The sequence below is a fragment of the Antennarius striatus genome, chromosome 20 (assembly GCF_040054535.1).
Source record: "Antennarius striatus isolate MH-2024 chromosome 20, ASM4005453v1, whole genome shotgun sequence".
Taxonomy (NCBI): domain Eukaryota; kingdom Metazoa; phylum Chordata; class Actinopteri; order Lophiiformes; family Antennariidae; genus Antennarius; species Antennarius striatus.
This window is the reverse complement of record NC_090795.1, coordinates 6,437,943-6,456,026: the sequence shown is the minus strand read 5'-3', so window position 1 is coordinate 6,456,026 and position 18,084 is coordinate 6,437,943. Positions and strand designations below refer to the sequence as shown.

General features: G+C 39.7%; 4 protein-coding genes and 1 long non-coding RNA gene across 8 annotated transcripts in view; 4 read left to right on the top strand and 1 right to left on the bottom strand.

The window, feature by feature from the left end:
* The window catches only part of map3k22 (mitogen-activated protein kinase kinase kinase 22), a 34,786-nt gene extending 32,713 nt beyond the window's left edge, over nucleotides 1–2,073 (top strand). Inside the window, exon 18 of the mRNA XM_068343726.1 lies at nucleotides 296–2,073. Within this exon, the coding sequence (XP_068199827.1) occupies nucleotides 296–524 (229 nt within the window). The 3' untranslated portion in view covers nucleotides 525–2,073. The remainder of the gene's footprint in view (nucleotides 1–295) is intronic.
* A 449-nt stretch (nucleotides 2,074–2,522) lies between these two features.
* Nucleotides 2,523–3,100, bottom strand: LOC137614144 (uncharacterized). The gene is made up of 2 exons (XR_011039035.1): nucleotides 2,858–3,100; nucleotides 2,523–2,775 (listed from the first exon to the last, which is right to left on the bottom strand). It is a non-coding gene; the product is annotated as an uncharacterized lncRNA (long non-coding RNA).
* On the top strand, nucleotides 2,670–7,631 carry cry-dash (cryptochrome DASH). Its single transcript, XM_068343727.1, has 14 exons — nucleotides 2,670–2,878; nucleotides 3,844–4,016; nucleotides 4,333–4,426; nucleotides 4,514–4,644; nucleotides 4,741–4,889; nucleotides 5,281–5,369; nucleotides 5,468–5,541; nucleotides 5,644–5,733; nucleotides 5,873–5,952; nucleotides 6,033–6,092; nucleotides 6,216–6,373; nucleotides 6,469–6,588; nucleotides 6,742–6,918; nucleotides 7,299–7,631. The coding sequence occupies exons 1-14, from the start codon at nucleotides 2,816–2,818 to the stop codon at nucleotides 7,404–7,406; spliced, it is 1,566 nt and encodes a 521-aa protein (XP_068199828.1). The 5' UTR covers nucleotides 2,670–2,815; the 3' UTR covers nucleotides 7,407–7,631.
* Nucleotides 7,632–8,321: 690 nt separating this feature from the next.
* myd88 (MYD88 innate immune signal transduction adaptor) lies at nucleotides 8,322–11,697 on the top strand. The gene is made up of 5 exons (XM_068343808.1): nucleotides 8,322–8,760; nucleotides 9,017–9,148; nucleotides 10,435–10,612; nucleotides 10,812–10,903; nucleotides 10,973–11,697. Exons 1-5 carry the CDS (start codon nucleotides 8,451–8,453, stop codon nucleotides 11,152–11,154), a joined length of 894 nt encoding a protein of 297 aa, XP_068199909.1. The 5' UTR covers nucleotides 8,322–8,450; the 3' UTR covers nucleotides 11,155–11,697.
* Nucleotides 11,698–12,207: 510 nt separating this feature from the next.
* The window catches only part of oxsr1b (oxidative stress responsive kinase 1b), a 35,942-nt gene continuing 30,065 nt past the window's right edge, over nucleotides 12,208–18,084 (top strand). Inside the window, exons 1-2 of one of the 4 annotated variants that reach the window (XM_068343908.1) lie at nucleotides 12,208–12,305; nucleotides 12,711–12,809. In XM_068343908.1, the coding sequence (XP_068200009.1) occupies nucleotides 12,740–12,809 (70 nt within the window). In that variant the 5' untranslated portion in view covers nucleotides 12,208–12,305; nucleotides 12,711–12,739. Of the gene's footprint in view, nucleotides 12,306–12,332; nucleotides 12,810–18,084 lie in introns of those variants that run through there. The other 3 variants (XM_068343909.1, XM_068343907.1, XM_068343910.1) reach the window with 3 other exon arrangements.

The window sequence follows — 18,084 nt, the reverse complement described above, 5'->3', positions numbered from 1 at the left end:
AATATCATCACTAGGCAGCAGTCAATTGCACCAATAGCACACACTGTGGTGATGTTGTCATGACAATGTTACTTTACTTGACACTGCCTCAAGCAAAAGCAGTAATACTAAACCTACTCTTAACATTCAAAAGCATGTTTATTGTGGAGATTTATGACATATATTTAATGACGAATATTTATTATTTATATTATAAATTAAGCAAACATAACAGCCCAAGAAACTACTTGTAAGGTAGTTTTTGAAGTCAGTATGATTCAACTAACAATCGTTTCTGCTGGTTCTTTGTCTATAGGAGTGTCGCCTGTACTGTTGTGGAAATGTTGACACAGAAACCGCCATGGGCCGAGTACGAGGCCATGGCGGCCATTTTTAAAATTGCCACCCAGCCCACGAAGCCCATCCTCCCCGAGGGTGTGACTGATGCGTGCAGAGACTTCCTGCGGCAGGTGTTTGTTGAGGAGAAATGGCGGCCCACTGCAGACGTTCTGCTCAGCCACCCATTTGTCCAGGGTATCTTCTGAAGCCTGCGTACCCCTTCCCTACCCCTGCCTGCGAGACATCTGTTGCCCCGGCGCCCTCCGTACGCTATGGCCCGCCCCGTCCCCAGGACCCCCTACCAGTCTCCTGTCACCAGGCTCCAGGGCTCAGCATCACTCCAACTTCCTGCTCTGTTAACTATCACCACCGTCTGCCTTGTCAGGACCGCTGCATCCCTCCTCAACTAAACTCAACATGGATTTTTCACAGAGGCTAGGCTGATTGCGTCAGACCTCCAGAGTCCTCTGAGATATTGCAGTGCTGCTCCCCCAGGACAGATTTGAAGGAAAAGCACTTAGCAGTCTCTCAAGCTACACATGACTTGTCTTTTAGCAAGAGTAGGAAATGCGACCAAAGTTAGAGAGCGGTCAGGTCTCAAGCTTTCTGGGCCTTGAGAGTAATTTACTGCTGCAGAACAGAGTCAAGGTCTGGCCAGATGTTATGTAATTGTGACTGGCGCTGATGATGTGGATCATCATGTGGACAGTACTGTAAGCCAGAACCGGGACAGAGAATAAAGTGGCAAGATATTTTTGTAAGACAGTAACACATACAAAGTCATTTTAGCAATGATTTTTATACGTCACCTGAATAAATGTAAATGTATTGTCATCAACGCCTTACAATAAGAATTTGTAAGTAAGAATGTCGTTTTTTTTTTTAAATGCATCTTAAGAGGGTTGCATTATATTCCCAGCACTCACAAGTTTAGAATGACTGTCAACATTGCACTTTTGATATCATGACATATTTCCAACACACAGGATAGTCAACTGAGGAGATATTTTTCTATTTGAAGGTTTGCTGTTTATATCCTTTCATAAAGAGAACCGTGTGGTTTGTTTTCAGTGTAAAGAAAAAAACAAAAAAGAACCAAACTTTTGCATAAGTGCAAAGTCTATTAAGCAATACCAACACAACCGTTGGAGTCTGTGATGCCCATTCTAGTCTCCACTGCTGCAAGCCTCGAGTCCACATAAAGAAAGTGGACAAAGAAAAGTTGCAGAGACCAGCTTCCAGCAACATTAGGCTAAGATTACTGTGCAGTATTTGTCATGTTGGATTGTTTTGTTGCCTCAGAGCCCTATAGCCTTTTCTATGTTATGGCAGCTTTGTGCACACTAGGCTGCACAGACCAAATCTAATGTATCAACGCTGGTTTAGTTGTATGAATCCAGTGGCCCCACGCCTTTACTTTACTTCCCACACTATATGAATGAGTTGCCTAATGACCACTTGGCAGCACACCTTGTTCTGTGTAATGTCAGATAAAGCATTTTACGTCTCCAAAAAATGAGCTGAGTTGGAAAAAATGAAGCTAAATGCTGTATTCAGTCAAGTGATGTGATGAAACTTTAACAGGGGAAATTGGAATTCAGTGTCCAGCTGTGATACAGTGGCACTTAAGGAATAATAGAATCTTTTCTAGCCCTTATCAGTGCCTTATCTGAATTTGCTTGTAAACACAAGTCTTCACTGCCAATGTGGAAAGCTTCTAAATAAAATGAGCAGCTGTTCACTGCAGCACACACAGGATTTGCTGAAGATCTTTTATATGGATAGAGTATACTGTAAATACATATTGTTCTGCACTTTTGTATGAAATGTCTACATTATAAACAAATCTATTTGACGAAGTAGCAATGGTAAACAGTAGGTTGTACTGTGATTTAGACAGGAGCATGTATGATTGTCTCTTTGACAGCTGAAGGCAGTATGAAAAGGCTGGGAGGCTTTCGAGTGGGGCAGTTAGTTTTGTCTAAATGATAAAGCCTTGAACATGAAATGTATCAAGTCATTGATCTTTTGTACATTTAACTTAATAAATCCAAGGTCTAAGACTAAAACTGTGATTGTTATTTAATTCCCATTGAATTACCCTGGACTGATTTATCACAACTGTATCTAGTATTCTTCCACCTGTGGGGCTAATATCAGTTTTTTCACTACTTTTTCTGAATTAAAATATGAAATCCAGTAAATCATTAAATAATAAGTTTTTATATTCCCTGCAATACCCCAATTACATGAACAAAAAATAAAACATTTGGCAAAGACTCAGTTGTTCTTAGTTATCCAACACTTGTGTAGCTCCAGGCCTCACGTTACAAAAGCTGATGTTTTGTAACGCGGTGCCTGAAGACGTGACGGCCGGAAGAGGAGCTGCTGCTGCTGCTGCTGCGGAGCCACAAGCCGGAGGACACCGTCCACTCGTGTGGAGTCGTGTCGGCGTTTCTGAAATAAAATACTGCTACTTTTATTATTTTTTTAAAAAATGTCTACCTCCCGAACGATCATATGTTTGCTGAGGAACGACCTGCGTGTCCACGATAACGAGGTACGACTGCAAAGCGTCTGGAAGCCAGTCCGTGTGGTCAAGAAATGAGCGTAATTTACGCTAAATACGCAACAAACGTGTTTGTTTGAGGTGTTCGGCTACGTGATAGGATTAAGTTATGGGTTCCATTCTCAAAACGTTATACGTAACTATTTATGAACGACGTTAGCCGCTAGCATCAGGCTATATCGGTCTCAGATATAGATGGACGTAAACAACGACTTCTTCGTTGGTGGTTTAAAAATACACTGTTAGCATCGAAATGTAGCATTAGCTCCTCCCGAGGGAGTGAAATACACTCAGTTCTCTTTTTTTATTTTTTTTATTTTTTACCATAAACCACAGTAGAGAGTGTGTATTAAAATAAGATATTGTAGTTATCATTAGAAGTGGTTGTATTCTCTCACTTTTCCTTTTTGCCTCATCAACAAGATTAATGCTGATTAATAACTCAACAAATGTTAATGGACTGTTAGAATAGGTTTTGAAAATTGCTGAAATTATGAGTCTATTCTATTCTTCTATTTTGTAATGTCTGTCATTTTGAGGAGAAAACCTGCAGACCGTTACTCAGTCTACAGTATTTACTTTAGAACATCAAATAAGATTTGATGGTTTGAGTTCTTCACAACTTGTGCTGCCATTGTTTTGTTCTAGAACCAATACATTTTCAGCACATGGCATTTATACCAAATATTTGTTATTTTATAGATTTTAAGGGTTCAATTAACTAGGGAGTGGTCTTTGAAATTTGCTGGGTGAAGACCTCATCAATCCTTTATAGTCACAATTAATTTAAAAAATTGTGTCCTGTATACAGATGCACAACTTCCAAAAAAAAAAAAAGATTTTATGAGATTGGATCAAAAAAAAAAAAGGGTTGGTGAAGTTTTCAATATCTTGTGTCTAAGTATGTGTTATCTGATATTATGATTTAACTCAAGTGTTCCTCTCTCCACTTGCAGCTTTTCCACTGGGCGCAAAGAAATGCAGAGCACATTGTTCCATTGTACTGCTTTGACCCCAGACATTATGTTGGAACGTGCAACTACAACCTGCCAAAGACCGGGCCTTTCCGCCTGCGCTTCTTACTGGAGAGTATCAGAGACCTCAGGAACACATTACTCAACAAGGGCAGGTAACTGAGCTGTGCATTCTTCTGCATAACTCCTCCAGTAATGGAGGTGCTACTGCTTTATTTACATTGATTTCTGCACAGCTCAACCGTTATTATTTATCCCTCAGCTGTCGAGGATTTAACTGATACAAATCTAACAGGATCAGGACACACCTGTTCTATTAAGGGTTGTGTTTAGATTAGCAAAAGTCATGCACGCACTGTTCCCATCGTTTTTTCCGATCAGCGGGGGGAAGTTAAAATTCTCTACCCAGGATGCAGCTTGTCTGACATGGTGTGACTTGTGTGTGTGTGTGTGTGTGTGTGTGTGAGACAGCAACCTCGTAGTGAGACGTGGTAAGCCAGAGGATGTAGTTGCCGACCTCATCCGGCAACTGGGCTCTGTCAGCACCGTGGCGCTCCATGAAGAGGTAGTTTCAGTCTGAGTGTGATCGTCACTAATTAATGACTTCGTCCGGTGGTTTTGAAAAACTTTTCCTCTTTGCTTTGTGTTCCAGGTAACTTCTGAAGAACTGAATGTCGAGAAGCGAGTAAAGGATGTCTGTGCGCAGATGAAGGTCAAAGTTCACACCTGCTGGGGGTCTACACTGTTCCACAGAGATGATCTTCCATTTCACCACATATCCAGGTGGGAGAGGATAAAAAGTTAAAGGGTCTGCGTCATCTTTTGGTTCTGACTCCAGAGTAAGACACATGTAACAGCAGCGTTCCCCTGGTCTGTCAGGCTGCCTGATGTGTACACTCAGTTCAGGAAGGCAGTTGAGACCCAGAGCCGAGTGAGGCCCGTGTTTCCAACCCCAGAGCAGCTAAAGCCTCTCCCCCAAGGGCTGGAAGAGGGGGCCATTCCTGCTGCAGCCGACCTGCAGCAGTCAGGTTAATAAGCCTCATGGTTACATTCTTATAGTTGATTATGCTCCTGCCTCTTGTGTCTTCATGTCAGCATGTGAATTTGAAATAATGAGTAAATAATAATGACAATATTACCGAGACATAGCAGATATTGATTTAATGTGCTTATTAAACTGCGCTAATTGTTCACTTTATGCTGTGCCTCTGATGAGTAAATCCATACTGCTGCTACTTTCAGAAATCAATACCCAAACTGCTGAACACAGATTTCCTCATTAAGTACCAGCAGGTGGATTTCCACATATACAATTAAGCTTTTATGGTTTTGTGTGTCTTCTAATGTACATCGGGGGAGTGTTTAACATATATGAATTCAGTATGATGCTGATATGCTGCTTTTTTTTTCCCCATGCAGAGCCTGTGACTGATCCTCGATCAGCCTTCCCCTGTAGTGGAGGGGAAAGTCATGCTCTGGCCAGACTCAAACATTACTTCTGGGACACTGTGAGCACAAACTTCAAATTATACTCATACAGTACGCTGATAAATGATCTACTATGCTCTGATGATGTAGTAAATACTGTATGCTTTCTGTTTGGTAGGATGCAGTCGCAACTTACAAAGAGACTCGCAATGGTTTGATTGGTGTGGATTATTCGACCAAATTTGCACCTTGGTGAGTGATGACTTCCTCTGTTTGTGACTGCCTACACTAATTAAATATTCCATCTATCAATTTCATGTAAAATGAATCATTAATGGTGGTGTGATTCTGCAGGCTGGCCATGGGTTGCATTTCAGCCAAGTTTATTTATCATCAGATCAAGCAGTATGAGAGTGAACGAACAGCCAATCAGAGCACATACTGGTGAGTCAAAAAATATAATAAAGCCTCACTAGTAAGAAAACACACCAGTCGCAAAATGTATATTTACAGTTTTAATTGAAACACATTTTATCCATGAAGAAAAATACACAAATTTGTCCTCCTCATCGCTGTTTTTCAGGGTCATTTTTGAACTTTTGTGGAGGGATTATTTCAAGTTTGTAGCTGTCAAGTATGGAAACAAGCTGTTCCAGGTCGAAGGTAAAATGAGCCCGAGTTTATAGCTTATTTTTAATGCAGTGGAAACCAGTCAGACACTCTAAGTAATCCTCTTGTTTCAGGATTGCAGGACAAATCTGTTCCATGGAAAAAGGACATGACGCTTTTCAATGCTTGGAAAGGTTTGAAGAGGTTTTCGTCATTGCTCTCAAAATATCCTTAATTTCTTTAGGAATGTCTTAAAGAGTTATATTGAAAATCTAAATATCAATAAGTGAAAAAATATGTATTGTTGGCAATTACAGAGGGAAGAACAGGGGTGCCCTTCGTAGATGCCAACATGAGAGAGCTGGCAATGACTGGCTTCATGTCCAACAGGGGGCGGCAAAATGTTGCTAGCTTCCTCACCAAAGACCTGGGCCTGGATTGGAGGATGGGAGCTGAGTGGTTTGAATACCTCCTGGTAAGAACCCAAGGGCAGGTTTAAAATTATACTTGATTCAACCATCTTCATTTGCATGAATACGCAATGTCTCCATTCTAATCTTTCTTCCAAAGGTGGACCATGATGTCTGCAGCAACTATGGCAACTGGCTGTACAGTGCCGGTTTAGGAAATGACCCCAGAGAAAACAGGAAGTTCAACATGATCAAGCAAGGCCTCGACTATGACAATAAAGTATGTCTGGAAATATGTATGGGTTGTTAGTTTAAGCGACTTCTAACATTTCTGTCACTTTACAATAAATAAATCAGCACAAATATGATGAAACTATTGGATGGAAATGTCGGGCACGTGATCAGTATTTGGCTTCCCACACGTCTGCTTCAGGGGGACTACGTGCGCCAGTGGGTTCCTGAGCTGCAGGGGATCATGGGAGCTGATGTGCACACGCCTTGGACCCTCAGTGCTGCAGCGCTGTCGCAAGCTGGCGTGTCTCTTGGTGAGACCTACCCCACCCCCATCGTCACTGCCCCTGAATGGAGCAGGCACTTTAACAAGAAACCAGTGAGTGTTTGAAAAAAGGGAAGTGGATATGATTGTGTGCTTCTGCTGTTGTGAAACTTTTTTTTTTTGCCTTTTAGGCCACACACAAAAGTGGTCAAAGACATTTCCTGTAGTTATTTTTAATTTGTGAGGCGTAAACTTGATTGTATGGTTTCTGTTTTGTTTAATCTTTCCCACACTACAATATTCATGTGAATTAATAAAAGTGTTACTTGTCACTTGAAGAATTTACATGAAACACCAGCTTATAAGCCCATAAAGTACAATATATTACAGTATATTAGAAACTATTTGTTACAGCTCAGTGGTAGAGCGGATCATGTTCTAAACTATATTTGTTTTATTCATTGAGGTGCACACTTGTTTTCTCCTTCTTTCAGAGTGGCACAGGACCTTCACTGAGAGGAAAGAGAGGCTCATCTCACACTCCCAAACAGCATCGAGACAGAGGCATAGACTTCTATTTCTCCAGAAGCAAAAACCTTTGATCCGTCTCAAGCAAGAGTTGGACATGCAGATGGAAGCTGACAGATGGAAGGTCCAATGAGGCAAACATGGAGTGTCGCTGTAAAAACCTGTGTTGCACATCGACATTCTTATTGAGGGAAGTGGTTTTGACAAAGTGCATTATCGTACATTTGCCTATTTCTGTTTCACCTAGAGACAGTTTGATTTTCCTGTTTGTTGCAGCTAATAAATAAAAAAGTAAACCTTTTAAATTATTTGTCTTGGTATTTCTCTATTAACATCATTTTCTGCATTAGAATGCTTTTTATAGTTTACAATTTCAGTTTCTTTTTCACATGAAGGATGAGAGCAGTGAGCATTCAGGGGCAAAAAAGGGAACAGACATCTCTAACACATGTCCAGACCAAAAGAGGAACGGATTTCCATTTCTACTTCCTGCCATGATTTCCCAGTGGTGCCCACGGCTGCCAGTCATTTCTTTAATAGATCAAACTAAACTACATATTAAAATCCATCACTCAGTTTCTATTTAAAAATTATTTAGCAAAAGATTTAATTTATAAGTATTCTGGAATGCACCTGGGTTTTCATGCTTCTGTGATGACCACTTCTCGGACTTATTCTGACGCTGAAACTGATAATCTGCAGCGTTCCATTGCATGCATGAGGTTTTGGGTTTGCGCAATGAAATGAATGAGAAATAAACCACTGCGTAAACCTCATTGAAAATGGGCGGTTGGCGTTTCTGGTTAAGATTACTATCTAAAATTAATAATCTTCATATGACTCACACTTCCTCAGGAAATAAACGCATCGGTTCACCTTTCATCCACTTCTTCCCGTCGGGGAACGAGTTTGGATTTTACAACCAGCGGTAAAGGTAAACAGTCCACCTCCTCCCACGTGTGACGCGGTCCACGTGACATCACTTCCTTCTGTTTTTTGTTGGTTTTTTTTGATCGGGTGAGCGACTCCTGAGGCAATCTTCACTTTTAATCCGTTTTTGACATCTGATTTTAACAATGGTTCCCTTCTAAATCCCGTCCACTCGCGGATGTGTCGTCATGGCGTGTTCGGATTCCAAACTCGATTTGGAGGAAATTCCTCTCGTCGCACTTAATGTGAGTTTGAGGAAAAAACTAGGGCTGTATTTAAACCCTAAAAACACGGTAGCAGCGGATTGGATGGACGTCGCACAGGCCATGGGGTTTTCTTACCTCGAAATAAAGAACTATGAATCTACAAAGAGCCCCACGGTGTCGGTTCTGGAGGACTGGCAGGCTCGCTCCACGGACGCAACAGTAGGAAAGCTGTTGTCCATCCTGAAGGACGTGGAGAGGAGCGACATCCTGGCAGACCTCAGTCAATCGATTGGTGCGTTAATCTTGTTGAATATCAGCCATTTGATGTATTTTTTTTTAATCAGAACGGTCTCCAGGAAGTGATCCACGCGCCTGTTGTCACATTTACGCACAGGAATTAAAAGAAACATCTGTTTAAATGTATTTATAATCATTAATGAGTTACCTGAGAATAAAAATATCCCTACAGTTTTTAATGTTGGGTGTACTTTCTGTATATTTAATGTTTGTAAACTTGTGCGTCTGTACGCACGTCGTTGTGGCCCCAGATGAGGATGTCAGGAAGTACAGAAAGAGTCTGAGGAAGAAGGCTGAGCCCCCAGTTCAGGTGGCAGAGGTCGACAGCTGCTTCCCGCGCACCCAAGAGAGAGTTGGTATCACCCTGGACGATGACCCTGAAGGTCAGTACCTGAACAATCTTCTTTATATAAATAATTTCTAATAATTAATTGCGTAATGAATGTTCTGTGTCGCAATACCTTTCTGCCACTGTGCTCTGACCTCATGCATATTAAGAAATCCCCTCAGATATGTGGGTTTTTTCCATCCAGATTCCAAATCTGGACGAAATTTCACATGGTGGTGCAATGTCATGAGTTTTCCATGCTTGAGATTTTGTAAAGGTGATCCAGAAAACACATCCTGACTCAAAAACACCAAATTAAATCAGCTTTTCCGTGGCCCAAGATCCACCCCTGCAAAAACTTACCTCAAACTCAGTTGAAAACTTTTCTGGTGGGCAGTCTGACAAATGTAGGCATTCACTCAACATCCTCAAACTTCTGTTGACTGAAGTAATACTTATCAAATCCTGTTATGTCACATGTTACAACACTTGGAACTAGTTCATTTTTTTTTCTTCTCAAAATCAAATTACAATAATTAAACGAATTTAGATAAGGTGGTATAAAAACTTTTACTTCAGTAAAAGATCTTTGCACTTCTTCAATCAATCAGTCAGGCAAGGCTTTATTGTTATGTGCACACGAGTCAGACAAAGCAGTTTATGGTAATGGCATGCTTGTTTACTGTCAAGTAACACCTTTAGCTATTGTATTAGAATGAATGAGATAAATACTCATGTGTTCATTAGTAATTAATAACTAGTTGCTGTGCAAATGACTTGCTGGCACGTGTCTGCACCAGTGTTATGTCTCCATCTTAAAGAGGACAGGTTTTAATTATGCAAAAATGTCAGACAAAACAAGTTAAAACATACACATTTAGTTATCTGGGCTCAACACACAGTCAACATACTTTATTCTTTTTTTTTAGCAATTCGAATGATGCCTTCTGTTTTCTCTCAGTTTTACAGCTCAGGGTATTAAACACATAGGTGTTTGCCGTGTCATGCAATAAAAGTATGTTGCATATTGTGCTCAAGTAATAGATCAGATCAAACAGGAAAAGGTGCACTTCAACTGCTTATCTGATGTAGATCTGGCGCTCAGCTCACATGTCTGCACCGCTGTGCTGTTCCTCTTCCTGGCTCTGTGGCTTGATCTCATTCTGCAAGTAGAATAAATAGTGTATAATTTCCATGTCAGACTTTTTTACTGAACGCTTTAGTGCAATGCTGTCCTTACAATGTTGAAAAAAAAAAAGCTGTTACTGACTAAAATTTGAGGATCAAAAGTAAATTGTCATTAAATAATGCAATGTTTAATAATGAATCACTTGGTTGCAGGTACCCCTGAGCTGTTTGACGCCTTCATCTGCTATTGCCAGAGTGACTTGGACTTCGTTCATGACATGATTCGAGAGCTGGAACAGACGGAATACAAGCTGAAACTATGTGTGTTTGACAGAGATGTCCTCCCAGGCTCTTGTGTGTGGACCATCACCAGTGAACTTATTGAAAAGAGGTGGGACTTGATGTATGCTTTGGATTTTTACTTTAAGAGACTGAGAAAGAATTGTCAAGAAATGTCCATATATTAAACAAGTTGTCAAAATAAAAGAGGGCGGGATATAAGGAGTGCAACATAATAGTTTCTCTGTGACAAAAAAAAACACAGCCTGATTAAAATTTCATCAATTTTGTTTTAATGTGACTTTTTATAGGTGTAAAAGAATGGTGGTGGTGATTTCTGATGAATACCTTGACAGCGACGCGTGCGACTTCCAGACTAAGTTTGCTCTCAGCCTCTGTCCTGGTGAGTTATTTTTTGTATCTTCGGTTTTTCTGATACTTGATCATGTATTCATGAAGTGAATCTTTGCAGGGGCTCGAAATAAACGGCTTATCCCAGTGAAGTACAAACCAATGACGAAGCCATTCCCCAGCATTTTACGCTTCCTCACTTTATGTGATTACACCCGGCCTTGCACACAGTCCTGGTTCTGGACACGACTGGCCAGAGTTCTCTCGCTGCCACAATCAAACTCAGCAGCTCATCCCATGTAAAGGTGCCTTTTTCGCTTTGTCAAAGGGATTATTGGATGATGTCCCAACATTACAGATTTCTGTTCATTCTTGCTAAGAAGTAATATACTGTTGCCTTCAGAATCTATTTGTCATCTACTGTGTATATACAAATCATAAATGATACCAAATATCAGCAAGTTTAAAAGTGCAAAATGTCATATTATGTTTCAAATGTCAATAATAAATTGTATGTTCCTGTCTGTGTTTTTTTTGCATACTTGAGTTATATTTCAAAACAAGAATCTGAATGTATTTGTGTTGGTTAACTAAATTGTGGTGTAAAAGAGTTGGGTTTTTTTGGGTGTTATTAAAAACTTTTCTTTCTGATCATTTCCTCTTTCAATAAGCCTCTAGATGATATTAAAGATTAAGTTAAGATTAAGAGACTATGATTGTGATATATACACTTCATTCTTACTGACTGCTGACATGTTTATGTCTGTAAGCATGCCCCTAGACTTGTAAAGTTGTATTTTTGATATGGTCTTTTTAAAACAATACAATAAAGTGAATGTATTCTACCTTGAATAAATGGTCTATATATGATTTCCTAAAACCGTATTTTGAGGACAGTTTTCTATACAGTACTTGCATGCTGCATGGCGTCATTAAAACTTTTCTGGAGTTCAGAAGGGCAGGCGATGCCTTCTCATCCTGCATGTTAGGAAACGTACCATTGGTGTCGCTATTTGATTGCTGTAATGTGACTGGCCTTGACGCTTGGTACATGAATGTCCAATCATATAGCAGCATTTGCAGCACTGTCCAATCAGAGGACACGGTATTAGCGGAGCAACATTTCTATACATGAACTTGTAATTTGGATCTCCTGGTTATTGCCTGTCAGGTATCACCTACTCTTCATTAAACATTAAAGCCAGCACTGTGAATTAAATCAGTGTAGAGATAGAAGAGTGAGAAGTACAATAAGTTAATAAAAATAAAATAGAAATGATTGTGTGTTGTATCTAAAAATAACGCATGCCTTCAAGTTAATACGCGGGGTAAATTTATATCTTACCAACTCGCCATTAAAGATGTGGCGGAAGCGAAAGGCCGACTATTTATTTGGCCACACGTCACCTAATAGTTACACTTTGTGTGTTTTTAAAAAGAAAAATCAGTCATAAGTACGTGCGATGTTTTTTAATTAAGTTTAATTGTATAGCTTAATAACTTAAGATTTTGTGTTGGTTAAGTCGCAACGGGTGTCGTTATTGTGCTACATGTTTGACACTGTCTCTTCTGTCGTGGTTATAGCTACGTAGAGGCAAACCATTGCCTATATAGTACGTGCTATACATTTTTTCGGGGAACGCCCGGCATAATATCCCACATCCAATATGTCCGACGTGAAGATCCACATTTGCTCAGTAGGAATGCGGTAGGCGGGGCTGTTAGGCTAGTGTCAAACTTTGGGAATGACAGGAGTGCTGCAGGATTCGCAAAGAAGGGGAAGTGTTGCCCTTGTTGGTCCTGTTTGGATTACTTTGACTTCTTTTTACGCAGTCTCTGGATTCCCCACCTTTCTACAGATAGTACGGCCTCAGCAGACTCCTCAGCCATGTCGGAGGACCTGAGCTCCCAACCCTGGTCCATCAACAAAGATGATTATGAGCTCCACGAGGTGATTGGTAAGTGATGCTTAGCTTGTTAGCTAAATGTATGTGTAACCCGACAGTCTAACAGTTTATGTCGTGAGCTATCTAAATGGTAGCTTCAGAAAGCTAACGGTAATATCAATATGTTGTATGTCTAAAGCCAAGTGAACGCATTATCTTTCTCTCGTGGTGCGTTAAGTTTATCACGTTTTAACTCCTAGCCGGGCGGTGTTGAGACTTGAAGTCAGTGAGGACCGTCCGTGAGAACCCCGTTCGCTGGAGCTAAGCCGAAATCATAAACGAGTATCATAACGGTTCCGTCTAGTCAGGTTCTGACTAGCTGCTGGTACCGAACCGGTTTCCTTCAGCAGTCTAGTATTCACATGAAACGCTGCCCTAATTATTTATTAAACTGTTCTTTAGGCTGAGGGCGTAGGATTTTTTAAAAACTACGATACTGTATTAACCGTGGCCTATCGTTTTAAAAAAAAATCACTTTGGTATTGAAGACTGAGCCAACCTGCAGTTGTAGGATTTAAAGGGAACATAATAGAATTTTAGCAAAGTTGTCTTCACTGTGAAGATGAAGTATTAGGCGCAGTAAAATATATATTCAAGCACCGAATTATTTTTTTTAAATTAAATACTTTCCAAGTCCATCAATTGAACTTCGAAGTCTTTATTGGCGCAGGGAACTTTTATTTAATTTGTTAATACGTTATTGCAGAAGTATATATTATTTTTCATGCAAATTTTTTTATTTTGTATGCATTACCTAAATGTATCCATCTGTTCCCTCTAGTATGATGGGAGCTTTTACACATTTTTTCTGCAATATCAAACCTTGGCAAGGTTGAGCGTAGTTCAGATTGGCTGGCCTGAGGAATGACAGCTTTTTCATGAAGTTCTGAAATGTCCCACCCCATAAATAGCTGACCTTTGGTGACTTTGTTGAAGTTGTGTATATGAAGGAGTCTGTAATATATAAGCAAAGTATTGTACTCTCAAATCAGATGGTTTGTACCTCTGGTTTACTTTACCGAAGTGGCGCATGCTTCTTTTACTGGGAATTTGTGTTTATAGAGGGTCCATTTTGCATGCCCTAAATTAACCTTTTGTGTATTTTTATAAGACCTGGATGTAACTTTAACCCATTTCTATATTTCCTCCCTTGGCTCCTTGGAAAATTTGAAATGGGGCACCCCACAAGATAACGCCCTGCAATTTAGTGTGCACACAGAGATAAAGCCCCCCTTGTATAGAAACCAGTCCTGCAGCATTTCCCTGCTCAATGGGTGAACAAATTGTCAGCAAACATTTTAAACTAGTAAGGCTATTTCAAGGTTATACAACAGCATACTTACCTGGGGTTATTTTTATCAGCTTAGTAACTGAATTGTGCAGTCACTCTAGTTTCCAGTTTCTATTTCATTAAAAAAACCTCAATGCTGATAATTTTTGCACTTAAATCTGAGTGAGTTTTTCTTTTTTAACTTCTAATCTAATCTAATCTAAATTTGAAGCACCCTCTGTTTGTGTGTTCAGGCTGAGCACAAAGTAAACATGAAATGTCCTCCAGTTTGGCATCGGCTTCTGTTCACATTAAACCTCACAACAGAAGTCTTGTAGATCTTTCTGTCCTCTATCTGCCAGTCTTTGCTTGATCACCAAATGGTCAACATAACTTTAAAAAGTTGAGATTTAGGTGTGAATTGCTGCTGTTTCTTGTAAGGTCTAATAGATCAGTGATTGGTTAATATAATTAACTTTCCATCAGTGAATATCAGAGTATTAATAAAAAGCAACTGCACTGGAGAGCTCTTTCCATTCTTTTCATGTGGATAGGGGATCACATTTAATTGGAGTCACTTCCTTAGACTTTTTATCTCAGGTTGCCATCTTCACGTTAAATGTCTGGACCTCCCAAACATATTGCCTAACTTAGTCTGGAAATCATGAGATAGAGATGTGGTCATGTTGATTACCAAAGGAAATGCTTGACTTTAAAGGCACTCGTGTTTGGCTTCATGATTGGATGGCATCTACTTGAAAGTTACATAATCAGTCAGAGCTGGGCTGTGGTGGTGTTTTAATGTGTGCATATAGGGTGGTGGTGGTAAACATAAATGTAGTAATGTTAATTCAGATCTTAATTTGATCACCACAGCTTTGTGTTCCATAATTTCTTGCAGTGGGACTGATTGCATAGCTGCTTTAATGCATTACAGATGAAGGGGAAACCAGCAGTCATTTTTCTAAGTTAATATCCCAGCGCTGCATACGGCACTGCACATTCACGCCGTAATAGGAAGATGTATTGATTGCAGTAAAACCGTCTTCTTTTCCCACGTGGGAAATTGATTGCAGGATTGTGTTTAATTAATGTTTATTGTCAAACACATTCTTTTATAATATTTGACAGGAAATGAGGAAAAAAGTACATGATAAAAGTACGCGATAAAAACCTGAGATGAAGTCACCAAGTGGCTTGCCCTGTTTCACAACGCTTCAAAAAATATCAGTATTCAACAGAAGCGAATTTTTTTTTGTGTGTGATAATTTTGAAATGAAAATTGTCAAAATCTTGATCATGATTCATTTTAACTTCAACGAGTTCATGAAGTTTTAGATGTTTTTGAAGTTATTATTGAAACAAAATTGAAATGAAAATATGCCACAATGTGTAGGTCCCTCTCATGCAGCAAAAACTGCCTTGATCCACATCTCTGGGGGTGTGCTGTGGTATCTGGCACCAAAATGTTAGCAGCAGATGCTTTAAGTCCTTTAAAATGTGAGTCTGGGCCTCCATGGATTGGACTTCTTTGTCCAGTACATCCCAGCAGAACATTGTCCAAAGCATCACCCCTCCTCTGCTGGCTTGCCCTCATCCTATTTGTGCACCCTGGTGCCATGTGTTCCCCAGGTAGGCGAGGCACACACACCGCTTAATGGAAAAGAACATGTCATTCATTAGACCTTGTTTTATTGTTCCGTGGTCCAGATCTGATTAATTCAACCTGCCCATTGTTGGTGCTTTGTGTGGTGCACAGGGGTCAGCATGGGCAGCCTGACCGATCTGCATCTATGCAGCAACACACTGTAGAATACTGTGTATTCTGGCACCTTTCTGTCAGAACAAGCATTAACAACTTCAGCAATTTCAGCTACAGTAACTCGATTTTTGGATTATAATGTTATAGCTGACCTGTATATAACAAAAACATTTTTGGGAATATTTAGGTGCTCCATCTACATTAATGAACTTCTGGTAGCACGCCAATTTTCCAACACTAGATGCAGAATGAACCCCTCATGTGATGCCATAATTCTACCTCCTTTGTGCGTCGCAGTTGTGGAGAGGCTTTCAGAGATGAATTTGTCATGATTGATCATGATTGATTTGGATTTCAACAAGTTTATGAAGTTTAGACATTTTTGAAGTTATTTTGAAACAAAATTAACGACTTTGCTCGTCAAGCACTGCGTGCCTTGACACAGAGATCTCATCTGTTATTGTCATCTAATATAGGTCAGGTCAGGACAATTCATCCCATCATGTCTTCTTTAGTAAGCGTGTAGGTCTAATATGAAATGGATGATGGAACAAGTTTTAATTGTTTCATCCGCTGTAGAGCAGTTAGCCATTACTGATGTCAAACAATAAAAATCCATTTGTCAGTTCCCCAATAAAGACTGTAACCCCCCCCCCCCCCCAACATGATTACACTAATTTGTTTGTATTTTATTGTTTCATATTTTGCTCGTACTTAAAACAATTAGTTTTCATGCAAAATATGATGAAAATGATTTATGTAATTATTTCTGGGCTGTCATTTCAGCTGTTGGCTACAGTAGACTTATTATTAATTCTCCCTGGGAAAGATTACTTCTTATTAGTATTGCGTGTCTTTCTTTTGTTTATGGACACATCGAAATATTGATGCAGAAATGATTTATTGTACAGTCTTCCCGAGAACCACCGCCACGCTTTTGGTATCCTCCACTAAGAAGTTAATTCCAGGTCAAGTTAGTCCTCTATGATAATGTGATGTCGGTCACTCTGTTCCCTTTTCACGGAAAGAACGACAAACGAATGTTGAACTTCCCTAACCCTTTTGGGCAAATATATTAAATGCTGGCTTATAATGTAAGTTTTTTTAAATTTTATTTTGGGTCTTCATGTCTTCAGTAAAAGCACTTTATTGAAATGTAGAGAATTAAATGGCCTCTTGGTATTTTTTATGATCTTTTGAGCTGCTTTAACAATCCTAATGAAATCTGTCTCTGTAGCTTCTTCTGTGTCCAAAGTAGGCCTATTATTCCCTTTAGTGTTCCTTTTTGTGTCTGGTATATTTATTAAGGTTTCATGGAGATCCACTTGAGAAGGGTTCCATTCTCTGGTGTCAACTCACTGTAGAGTACAACATGTTAGCTTACAGGTTAGGCACCCTCAGAGGGGCATGTAGACTAATACAGTTTGTAAGGGGGGAAAAAGCCATGTATGTCCCATGAGTATTCCTAAAGCCTCGCTGCATTAAGATGGTCTTGTTTTTAGGAAACATGCTTACAGAAAACATTGTCTGCTTTTCCAAAGATCATGATTGTTTTGTCAATGTTTGTCTCTCAGGCGTAATGAAGATGTTTCACCCTGTCTGCAATATGTCTTTCACTATCTAGTGTAGATTTCTGTGCATATATTCATACTAAATGCATTGAAAAAACACATATGTATGTTTGTGTATGTGTGTGTGTATATAATTATATAATAAAGTCACACAAATCAAAATTCGCAGCTAAGTGTAATTGGATTGGATGATAAATTCCAGCAATAAACTATGTGGAAGTTCTGAAACTAATCATATCAATTACTGTAAAGCTGACATTTGTTTGATTTCTTTTTACTTTCTATTGAAAGGAAAAAAAGAGTAATAGTTTATTTGGATGTCTTAAAATATTAAAGACATTACAAACAATGAAATGGAATGATGATGATGATGAGATTGACATAGATGTGGTGAGTCATGGCTAATTTTTAAACATTATTTTGTGGACTTAATAAAGTCTATATTCATTGGAGTGATTAAATTCATTCATCTTCTGAACCGCTTAATCCGCCGTTGCGGGTCACGGGAAGCTGGAACCTATCCCAGCTGTCTTATGGTATGAGGCGGGGCAAACTCCGGGCCCGACGCCATTGCGCTACGGAGCCAAACAAAGACCGACAACCATGCACGCTCACACTCACACTCACACACTATGGGCAATTTAGAACGGCCAATTAACCTGAAGCACATGTTTTTGGAGGTGG

Coding starts and splice junctions, on each gene's coding strand:
- myd88 (XM_068343808.1), top strand. CDS start 8,451: ATGGCGTGTTCGGATTCCAAACTCGATTTGGAGGAAATTCCTCTCGTC. Junction 9,149..10,434: donor CCTGGACGATGACCCTGAAG/GTCAGTACCTGA, acceptor ACTTGGTTGCAG/GTACCCCTGAGCTGTTTGAC. Junction 10,613..10,811: donor AGTGAACTTATTGAAAAGAG/GTGGGACTTGAT, acceptor GACTTTTTATAG/GTGTAAAAGAATGGTGGTGG.
- cry-dash (XM_068343727.1), top strand. CDS start 2,816: ATGTCTACCTCCCGAACGATCATATGTTTGCTGAGGAACGACCTGCGT. Junction 4,645..4,740: donor CCATTTCACCACATATCCAG/GTGGGAGAGGAT, acceptor CTGGTCTGTCAG/GCTGCCTGATGTGTACACTC. Junction 5,542..5,643: donor TCGACCAAATTTGCACCTTG/GTGAGTGATGAC, acceptor GTGATTCTGCAG/GCTGGCCATGGGTTGCATTT.